Source organism: Triticum aestivum, chromosome 7A, assembly GCF_018294505.1.
Source record: "Triticum aestivum cultivar Chinese Spring chromosome 7A, IWGSC CS RefSeq v2.1, whole genome shotgun sequence".
NCBI lineage: Eukaryota > Viridiplantae > Streptophyta > Magnoliopsida > Poales > Poaceae > Triticum > Triticum aestivum.
The window spans coordinates 702,815,593-702,826,860 of record NC_057812.1 but is presented as its reverse complement, the minus strand read 5'-3'; the positions used below and the strand labels follow the sequence as shown (position 1 = coordinate 702,826,860).

The 11,268-nt window shown below is 44.2% G+C and overlaps 1 protein-coding gene across 1 annotated transcript; it reads right to left on the bottom strand.

Annotated features, from left to right (window-relative positions):
- Positions 1-6,992: 6,992 nt before the first annotated feature.
- LOC123153782 (two-component response regulator ORR24-like) lies at positions 6,993-10,664 on the bottom strand. Its single transcript, XM_044572730.1, has 6 exons — positions 10,526-10,664; positions 10,270-10,422; positions 8,187-8,525; positions 8,019-8,095; positions 7,190-7,689; positions 6,993-7,074 (listed from the first exon to the last, which is right to left on the bottom strand). Exons 1-6 carry the CDS (start codon positions 10,662-10,664, stop codon positions 6,993-6,995), a joined length of 1,290 nt encoding a protein of 429 aa, XP_044428665.1.
- Positions 10,665-11,268: the final 604 nt, after the last annotated feature.

Sequence of the window (11,268 nt, the reverse complement as noted above, 5' to 3'; positions counted from 1 at the left end):
CCCAACAGACACTTTCGGAGATACCCGCAGTGCACCTTTATAGCCACCCAGTTAGGTTGTGACGTTTGGTACACCCAAAGCATTCCTATGGTATCCGGGAGTTGCACAATCTCATGGTCTAAGGAAATGATACTTGACATTAGAAAAGCTTTAGCATACGAACTACACGATCTTGTGCTAGGCTTAGGATTGGGTCTTGTCCATCACATCATTCTCCTAATGATGTGACCCCGTTATCAGTGACATCCAATGTCCATGGTCAGGAAACCGTAACCATCTATTGATCAACAAGCTAGTCAACTAGAGGCTTACTAGGGACATGGCGTTGTCTATGTATCCACACATGTTTCTGAGTTTCCTATCAATACAATTCTAGCATGGATAATAAACGATTATCACGAACAAGGAAATATAATAATAACTAATTTATTATTGCCTCTAGGGCATATTTCCAACAGGAATGGCATATGAGATTCGATCTCCTTAAATAGACGCCTTCCTACACGGCCTGGGTGTTATGTGTGAAAATACTTGGACCATTCGTATTCGTCTGACACATGGGAGCCAGCGCGACGATGGCGCAGAAGCCGAAGGATATGACATTTAATGTAAAGCCGAACTGTTTGAAGAACTCACCTTACCAAGATCGAAGATAAAAAAGCCGAATAGTCCTTTGGTTCAGATACTTTGAAGACTGCGGAGGAGGAACCCGCGTTGCAATGCCGAAGAAAATTTGCGCGCCGGACACATCGTCATTGAAGACTGGTTCAGGGGCTACTGAGGGAGTCCTGTATTAGGGGGTCCTCGGGCGTCCGGGTTATGTGACATAGGCCTGACTCATGGGCCTTGAAGATACAAGATGGAAGGCTTTCCCCCGTGTCCGGATGGAACTCTCCTTGGTGTGGAAGGCAAGATAGGCGCTCGGATATGAAGATTCCTTCCTCTCTAAACTGACTTTGTACCACCCTAGCCCCTCCGGTGTGTATATAAACTGGAGGGTTTAGTCCATAGGGCCAATCATAATCATACAAGCTAGACATCTAGGGTTTAGCCATTATGATCTCGTGGTAGATCAACTCTTGTAACCCCTATACTCATCAAAGTCAATCAAGCAGGACGTAGGGTTTTACCCCCATCAAGAGGACCGGAACCTGGGTAAACATCGTGTCCCCTACCTCGTGTTACCCTCGATCCTTAGATGCACAGTTTGGGACCCTCTACCCGAGTCGTTCCAGTTTTGACACCAACAGTGGTCTTGCCTGATGTCGATGATGATACCCGTGCCTGTGGCCGTCGTGACATACTTTTTATGTTCCTACTTCTTAGTTTCTTTAGATGACGATGATGATGTTCCATGTCTTGCAATACTTATGTTCATGAAGTTTCGACGATGATGATATTGATGATCTATTGATGATGAACTTGCGTACCTTTAGATGATGATGAGGATCTTCAATATCTTTAGATGATGAACTTGATGATGATCTTGAGTATCAGATGATGATCTGTCATATTTCTGCGTATATATGCATATTGTCATATTTTGTGTCTTTGAATGCTGTCAAATTGAATGAAAAGAGAGAAAACAGAGCAAATAAAAATACAGAACATATCTATAGCCATACCCAGGAGAAACCAGGACCTGCCACATGGTGAAGGTATGCCGACGGCCAGACCGTCGGCATACCCTGCTGCCAGGAGCGCCCAGCGGCTGCCGCGTGGCATTGGTATGCTGACGGCCTCGCCGTCGGCATACCAGCGCCACGCGGCAGCCCATGGTTGGCCAGTGTGTTTGACGGCGCCGCCTGTTGCCGTCTGGTGAAAATCTACGCCGACGGTGTTTCTATGCTGACGGCCGTCCGGAGGCCGTCGACATATATGCCTATGCCGACGGTCTGATACAAGTACGCCGACGTTATCTACGCCGACGGTGACCGTCGACATAGACTTATACCGACGGCAATGGGCCTACACCGACGGCCGACGGCTGTCGACATAGGGTGTTAGTCCGTTAGTGGTCCTTTGGTGCCTACTCCATGGCCCATTCACCTCCGCACCGGTGGAAGAGGTGGTTGAGCTCTCCCGATCAGAATTGGACCCGAGGATCTAGAGGCAATCCATGGACTTTTTCTTGTTGTTAATGCATGCTTGCTCGCATACATGCATGCATGCATTTTCTGTACGTGTGTGTGGGACATGAGGATTGAAGTTAGTTTTCTGTACGTGCGCTTAGCAGCTGAGCTGCCCAAGCAGACTAAAAAAATTGACATCAATCTTGCGGATCTCACCTAGCAAAGTTCTCGGCCAGAGTCCTCTCCAACTGTGCACCTAGACGCTCTCTTCTCATGGTTGTACTAATTAATCCATCCTCTTCTCAGTCGCTAATTGTTGTTCTGTGCTTGCGTCAATTGCTCCATCCTCTTGTCTCTGTGCTTTGCTGTAGTAATTAGTTATCAGGTCCTCCGCCGTATCTCAAGTTCCATAGCTTTTTTTGCAAGGCAGCAGTAGATCACATGTCCACGTCAGCTTTCATCTGCAGGTTGATGCTGCCGTATCATCAGCCACTATGGCAGCCACCAAGTCCCCCACATGAACGCCCGTGTTCAGCTCCGTCCGGCCAGGTGCAACCAACAGCCGTCATGTCGGTCACTGGAACCACCAAATTTGGCTCCGTCCGGCCAGACATAAATATCCGCCACTATCAGGAACAATTCCGGACTTTCCCCTAGCATCACATGAATGAAAAAAGATGACTCAATTATACCAAACAAAGGCTTTACTAGCATGGATTAAAAACGTTGAAGTTCCTATGGTATTTCCGTGCTTTACAAGTCGTATGAAGTTTCCCAGGCATGGCCGTTTGATTGGTTTTTGATCGGTCAAGCATCATCCACCAAATCTATATTGGCAGATTGTGAAGCAATAGATGCATCATCTGCACCCTCATCAAATTGTCTTCTTCTTTTGATTTTCCGCTTGGTGCGGAACTCTGGATGAATATCCATCTCAAGTGCAATTTCTTTTGCATCTTCCAATGCTTTTGAAAAGCCAGTTTCTCTATACTTCTTGAAAAAGGAAATCAGACCCTGTATAGACTCAATTGGAATATCAATAAGCATGTCCTTAGATTGTAGCTGCTTGCTGACCAAATTAACAGCGGATAATATATCATACCAGATAATTATTGACACTAAAAATTCAAAACCACCGAGTTCATTTTCTGCCAATGATTGTGCTTCACTACTTGTCAATGGATACATATAAGTTTCAGCCACTTGTAGTAAAGCCTCCCTTATTTCTGGCATTTGAATCCGTATAGCCTTAACACTCTCAACATGACTCTCCCAACGAGTAGATAACAATGACTTGACAATCAACTTCTTTAAGTTATCTTTGAGAATTTGCCATCGTTTAGTCGAATTAGTAAATATTGTATAGATGCGTTGTATAATTCCAAAGAAGTCGGTTGCTTTACGACAAGACTTTGCCATATCGCATAGTGCTAGACTTAGACTATGACAACCACAAGCTGAATAAAATGCCCTTGGATATTTGTCCAGAAATTTCTTTTGTACCCCTTTATTGTTTCCTTTCATATTTCACCCATTATCATAACCCTGTCCTCTCACATTGTCCACGTCAAGGCTAAGATTATTCAACTCCTCTTCTATATCATTAAACAAACCTTGCCCAGTGGTATCATTCACCTCCAAAAAGCCTAAGAAAGATTCTTCGATGCAAACAGAAGCAGAAGATGTATCTACATACCTAATTATCAAGATCACCCCTTTGAATTTGAGCATCTTCTTCTAATTTCTGTTTCTTCTTACACTTGAAGGCACCAGAATCATACTTTCTTCCAGAACTAGAATGCATGATTATTTCTGTTTCAATGAAATATATACTCTTTCAATTTATTTGAACTGATGAGCTCACATGAAATATAGGCTTGTGACATGTATAGGTAGTTCAAAAAACTTACAATCAGATAGGACCTTGATTTTGTACTTGGACGATAGTACGAGCAACTACTGAAATTCTTGAATCTGTGACTACTTCTGAACTTGAATGACTGCACAAAAAACCGTTCCCAAACATATTAACACAACTTTGTAATTTCTATCAAAATTAGAGAAAAGGGGAGAGCGTAGGGAGCAGGGAGGGCACCACACCAGTTGGTCTTCTCCTGTTGGGCGGCACCGCGGCAGTGTCTGTCGGCCGCCGGCGCGACGACGTCCAGCGCTAGAAAGTAGTCCGCTTCTTGCCCGTCACCTCGCTGAACCTGCAAGGTTGCAACGCGATCGCCACCGAGCCGTCGATTCAGTCGGAAGCGATGGGGGGATGGAAAGCCTAGCGATCAGGCAGGGAATAGGAGGCGGAAGTTACGGAACGTACTGCGGTGGGGCTGTCGTTTCATCTACGATCGATCAAATCCAGGCGAGGGGAAAGGCGGCTGCTACAAATAAGCCGACTGATTTCTCGCAGAAATCAGCCGCCTCGCTGGCTGTTCATTCTATTTCGATCTCGCCGTGTTCAACCGTTGGATAAGTGTACCCACTGACTGCTTCGTTCTCCCTGCCTCGCGAGTTGCGACCAAAAGCAGAGAGAAATCCCTTGCAGCTCACTCCCATCACAGTCACGTGGAAAAGTTTAACCCGAGGGCGGCGAGCTCCGGCGAAAATTTCGCAGTGTCCCACGATAGCCTACAGTGCAGCTCGAAGAGCCGCCGGCAATCGCTGCATCACAGACCAGGAGACACGGGGGTGCTGCTCCATGGCAACAGCAAGCGCCACAAAGAAGCTTCAAACGAAGCACAGATGACCCCTCCGGCGGCGAGTGCAGCTCCGACGACGCTTCAGTCCAGCTCTAGCGGCGCTCCATTGCAGCCCCGGACGGCGCTCCAGTGCAATTTGCGTCGGCGGCGAGCAGCGCTTCAGTGCAGCGCTGCGTGCTGCACCGCATCACCGGCGGCGAGCGACGCTCCATTGCAACTCCGTCGGTGGCGCTTCAGTGCAGCTCCGCGTGCTGCACCGCATCACCGGCGGCAAGCGGCGCTCAACTGCACTCGGGCCTCTATGCTGCCTTGCAACACCGGCGGCGAGCAGCCCAACCTCTCATGTGTGCTGCGTTGCAGCACCGGCGCCAACGAGCTTCGCGTTGCAACGACGGCAGCACCGCCGAGTCGTCGGGTCGCAGCCCGACGTGGGCTGTGTTACTGCATCACGGCGCAGGCGTGTGGGTCTTGAGGAGCAGCAAGTGAAGATTGGGAAGCAGGCCATGGCGGTTGGGACTTGGACGGGAGGCCATGAGATAAGGCCGGGCAGGTGGTGGGCGCCCCCCCCACCAGGATGCGTGGCGTCCGTAGAGCGCGGCTTAAGAGACGGAAAATTCATCCGGTAGAAAATAAACGTTTCCCGAGGGGAAAGCGTATCGCTCGAGACTTGGACCAGGCCCAAGAAGGCCTAAAACTGAATTTTTTTTCCAGACTATACATATATGTATATGGACCCTAGTTGGGGGCCCCAGGATTTTGGGGGCCCTGTGCGAGCGCACAGCTCGCACAGGCCCTTGGACGGCCCTGTCAATGGCATTGGGCAATTTAGATATTTGGTGCCAAAGCTTGAACAATATTGGTTTTTTCCTATGACATATCACGAGCCCTCCTACCTGTTGCTGCTCTAGATCGAGTTCATATGCTCTTCTCAAGCCTACCGTCATGGATATTTAGTTCCTTTGTGATTTTGAGTCAGACCGGGCATGGCAAGTTGGCCACACTACTGCAAGATCATAGTAACTACAAGAGAAAAAAATCATGTGTGCAAGGTGAGTCCGCACTTCATTCAAACTCCTTGCTTTTTCTCTTGCTATATCTCTGTCCTATATTTTCTTCTCACATTTTAAAATATAAAATAGATGGTATGAATTTGGCTAATGTGGACTGGTCGACAGATAACAGATCTATTTGGGTCTGGATCCTAGGATTCACTTGTTGAGTACAAGGTGCACGTGCTATCTTATAACTCTCTGGTAGTGTGTTGCGGCTGGGGAAGAGACAAGGAGAGAAGAGAACAATTCAACAGGGGAAGAATAGAGCAAGCAGCAGCAAAATAATGGTCATTGATTCTGTGCTATTGCAACGGATGAACAAATAATGAAGAAAGATGAACGAGGGAAGATAAACCGGAAAATGGAAGAGTGGGTGCTTTCTTGGCAAGCATTGTCATACTAATCATCCACACTTCAATGGTAACCTTCTATTTAGTCTCAAACTATCAAGAGCCATACTTACTATTAGGCTAAATGGTTATGTGATATTTTTTTCTCCTCCGTTGCAACGCGCGGGCCTGTTTGCTAGTCAAGTCTAACGATGATCACATCATGGGGTGAACGAGGATCTCATCATCATAATGGCATGCTGGGTAATTTTGTCACTTAAGTCAAATCTAATGGCTTATAATTTTAGTCACTTAAATCAAATCTAATGGCTGTGTAATTTTAGTCTATTAAATTAACGGTCGAATATTTCTAATTTTTGTGGGATTTTTCTAGAATATTTCTCTTTTTTTGGTTATCCCATCAAGCACCTTTTTTATATAAATAGATTTAATGTATGAATTCGCCCTAAGGTGTGTCTGATAAATTGGTCCTAAAGACCATGTCATAGACAGGGGCACATGTTTTTACCTTGAAATGTTTTCTCGGGAAAAGATGCAACATCACATCGATAATACATAGAACAATAATGGTTACATCAGAAATAGCATTACAGACCGTCGTTTTGATTTCAAAAGACAATAGACTTAACAAAAAGCCAGAGTAAAATAGAAGCCCCGACACGACTGTACTTCTAACTAGACTACAATAATTCAGATAGTTTCAAGGTACAGTGTGCAAGAACAAGGGAATGGCCAATTAAAAGTTCCCAACACGAAAAGTTCTTACTTCATTGAGGAGGTTGGAAATACCACCCGATGACAAGGCATTAATGCCATTCAGTTGACCACCAAGCGCTTGCTGATCCATTGTTCCTTCTTGCACATGGAGAATGCCAGATGCATCACCGACATCATGCATCTGGGTCAATGGGACAAAACCATGTGTTTGATGGTTGGAAAGTGCAGAACTAGTTCTTCCGTAGTTAACCATATCAGTCTCTGCCACTGAAGTTCTTCATGTACCATGTGCAGACCTGCCATTTAACATCATTCCAACCGAGCCCATGTTGCTTTCTATGTTGAATGGCGCCATGTGCTCACTGAAGCCTGCTGCTAAGGCAGTGATGGGGTCGCTGTAAACGAACTGAGGTGGTGCCATTGGAACACTATCGTTTGCATTCAACATCAATATAGAGCTTGGGTTGCCGGGTATGATTGATGGAACTATGTGCTCATTGAAGCCAGAAAATCTTCCCATATAGGGTGTCTGTGGAACCAAATACACCGGCATTCTACCAACATTTATTAATGAACCCATGGACATACTGCTCTGGGTGTTTGTATGCTGACCTAAGTGACCCGCTTCACCGTAATGGTTGGGACTCCAGGAGGCGATGCCACCTGAGGACACAACCCACCTTTCATGTTCATGGTTATGCATAAAACTCTCCTGAATGTTCATGAAAGAGTTCCATCTTACACATGCATCACCAAGTGGGTTTGGGTTGACTCTTTTCAAGTACAATTTATACTTCTGAAATAACAATATAGACAAAATAAACGTGTATATGAGATGCACGCTCATGGGAGATAGTAATGGTGGACATGTGGGAACAAAACTAACTGGAAGTGTTGCATGGGTTAGAAAAGTATGGGGCATGCATTACATAAGATAAGCCTTTCATTTTCAAGGACAAACATAATTACAATTACACACATTTTCATGCTAGGTGCATTACTAAACCTTTGACTGATATGTTACCCAAAATATAAAAGATCGCACTTATATACGACAAAATGTTAGAGTATGAATAAATGGAACACAAACATGTGAAAAATAAAGAACGAGGGTCGAAAATAAACCTGTAGATGACTCGATACATTTTGTCTAGTGAGGAAATCGACATTCATCATCTCCAGAATCTTTTTTGGAGTAGCCCCTATAGTAACGTAATCAAAAAATTGTTAATGAAAAATCCCAAATAGCAACAAGTGTTTTGTCATTTAATTAGTTCATAATGTGTGTCTTACTATAAAGGCCGATCTGGTTGATAGCTTCCATAAACTTTGTATGCAGCTCAATTGTCCATCCCACTTTTGGCTTCTTCTGGGTAGTGGATGCCAGTGTGTTCTGTTTGTTCTCATCAGTATTAGCTCCATCATTGCTCTTGCCAGCAGTCCCAAGCTGTGCTCTCTGATCGTCATCATCATCACCGCTGATGTGCCTTATTGCTTCTGATTTTCTCTTTCTTTCAACATGCTGCCATATATTTTTTAGCTCGTTGGTATGCACTGGCTTCACCAAATAGTCACACGCCCCATGATTTATCCCCACCGTCACAGCCTTCTTGTCGCAATCTTCAGATAGCACTGCATGCCATATGACCTGACTTAGCTTTGCAGTTCAGTACTTCACAAAAATCTATGAACTAGACATAAAATTTTATACTAGCCCTTATAGACAGAAAACATAATTCAATATTTTCCAAATGCATCGAGCAAGTGGGGAAGCAAACATGTTTTACACATGATTTTCAAATTATCATGAAAATGATATAATTTGCTTTCCAATGCAGATTAAATGGAAAAATATTCACAAATTCAATTAATAGTATAAAAGATAAATAATCGATAAAAAATAACCATGACACAATGCTTAAACCATCATAACACCATGTTCTAACTAGGTAAATCTTATCATCACACTTAAGTACTGGTGAACCTGAAGATCAATTACTATTATTGGTGGTTTACCATGTTTCTCTAGCACACTAGATAAAAGTGATCAGCTCCAGCAATGTTCTGAGCATGTTAAGGAATCATGCACATAGCAGCGCCATTATCTGAAGTATTTTTATTACAATTTGGGATAATAAGTATTTTTAGTTTCAATCTCCACCAAAAATAATGTTACTACAAATTAGTGTGCTAGTTCAAAGTCAAAAAAGCTGTAGGATCGTAGATATTATACATGGTTAACCTACTCAATGTATCTGCTTAAAAGTGGAACTCCTTTATATGGTATTCTCAGGAGTAAGTACTTTTAACAAACAATCTCAAGCAGATTATAGATGGGTAATCCTTTAATAACGTAAATACAACATACGTAGTTTCCTAATTGTATTACTCATGCCACCCTAGCAAAAAGGTGCTGCAATTCTATACTTTGTGTGATTGCAAGGACTAGACATTTGATATTAGTTTAGAAAACAACTAAATATAATTTGGTCATATCACAAAATATAAATATATTATAGTTTTGGTTCTTATGACTAGATTTTTACAATAGTTAAATTAAATTGAGTCCATCAATGCACCCACACCGAACACATCCGAGTAGTGGGTGTACATTGCATAGGAGTGTGACACATACTCACAATAAGCTAGATTACCATATATATTGTATGGATGGTATTTGAACTCTACACTTCAGGCACTATGTATTGAAGTTCTAAATCAAATTTATACTGAATCTAGACGACATGTTTTAATGCAATTGGAACATCAATTGATCGAAAATAGAACCGATTCCTATAGGGGCTTGTTGCCTACTTATAATTATATATGGTACACATCACCATGTCTATAGCATACTAAAAACAATTAACACAATTATTTAAATTAATAATTCATTGGATCTCTTAACTCACATGTTACCACTTCCATTCCCCTGCCCCCACTAACAATCAATCGATGGATGAGCGGTTCGGCAGGATCCCATTGGTTCAGGCAAGGAACCGATACCACTAGCGATCTTGCGATCCGGCCTCCTCTTAATTAACTAATGTGTCGATTCACCTCCGCTCTACTACCCGGCCCACTGGCCATCCGATCGGACAGATGAACGGTTAGATGGGATCCCGTGGTTCAGGCTGAAAGGGGCTCCCACTCTTTCGATTTCCCCAAAGTTAAAAATAGGGTGAGTGTGCCGTGCATGCGTATTTGGTTTCCTAAAATCGTGTTGAATATATAGGATCTCACGTGCTGCCCAATGGAATGAATGTCCTCTCACCGTATATCCAAGATTCAGCATTAGAAGTGCGTTCTCAAAGAGAATTGTCTGCTCATACGCACAAAAATAAAAGTAGGGCTTAGAATTGAGCAGTGAGTGTACTGATGACGGGCAGATCCATCTCGAGGCGGATGAGCTCGAGGAGCTTGAAGCTGTCCATGTCCTGCATGCGCACGTCGGTGATGACCACATCGAACTTCTCCTTCCCCGACCTGAGAATCTTCACCGCCGTCTTGGCATCCGTCACAGTCGTTGCTGCATCGCAGAAATCATTATTCGCAGAGAAACAAAAAGATCACAAGGCTCCGATTCTAATGGACTTTGGCGAAGCGGAGGGATCAAGATTCAAGAGACTCACGGTCGTATTTGCAGCCGTGCAAGAGGTTGTCTAGCACCTTGAGGCAGACGCAGTCGTCGTCCACGGCGAGGACTCGTAACCCGTCCGGGAACTTGTCCTCCGCCGCACCCTCCATCATCGGCCTTTGGTCCCCACCCATCGCGGCCATGTTTTCCGAACTTCTTCCCACCTGGCAAAGCAAATGACATCAAGAAAAACACTGATTAAGGAACAAGGGGACTGACCAACACAAACCCCACAGACATCTTATTAAGAACAGAACCCAAAACCTCTGTTAGATTAGATCCCTCCTTTCCCACCTCCTACAATGTCTTCCTCGTCGCAGGGCAGAACAGAACCAAAATGTGGATTTCAGAGGAGCTTTGTGCGAAGGGCTGGAGGATGCAGGGCGCCTTTTATAGGGGTAGAGGGGTCAAGGAAAGGAGTGGAAGTCTTGTGGTCCCCGTTCTGTTCATGCGCTACTTAATTTCTACTCAATAATTTCTGAATCTACAGTATTAATTTCTGAATCTACAGTATTAATTTTGTGCATGTATTTTGGTGTCTGCTTGTGCCATCCGCCGATGAGAGGAAAGCAAAACCACGGGCTATGTTGCTGTTTTTTAGTTTTTTGTTCTTTTCTTAACAAATGTTGGAGCACGAAGATATGATTCGAATTTAAAAAGGAGATACGACTGCTTTGTTCGGCTGCATGGCCATGGACAGAGTGATTTTGTGCTTCCTTTGACCGGAAACGGAGAGCG

What these genes read in the sequence shown, in the direction of transcription:
- LOC123153782 (XM_044572730.1), bottom strand. Translation starts at nt 10,664, where the DNA reads ATGGGTGGGGACCAAAGGCCGATGATGGAGGGTGCGGCGGAGGACAAG. An exon ending in GCACGGCTGCAAATACGACC is followed by an intron (nt 10,423 to 10,525) that starts GTGAGTCTCTTG and finishes TCTGCGATGCAG; the next exon opens with CAACGACTGTGACGGATGCC. An exon ending in GATGGATCTGCCCGTCATCA is followed by an intron (nt 8,526 to 10,269) that starts GTACACTCACTG and finishes TATGGCATGCAG; the next exon opens with TGCTATCTGAAGATTGCGAC.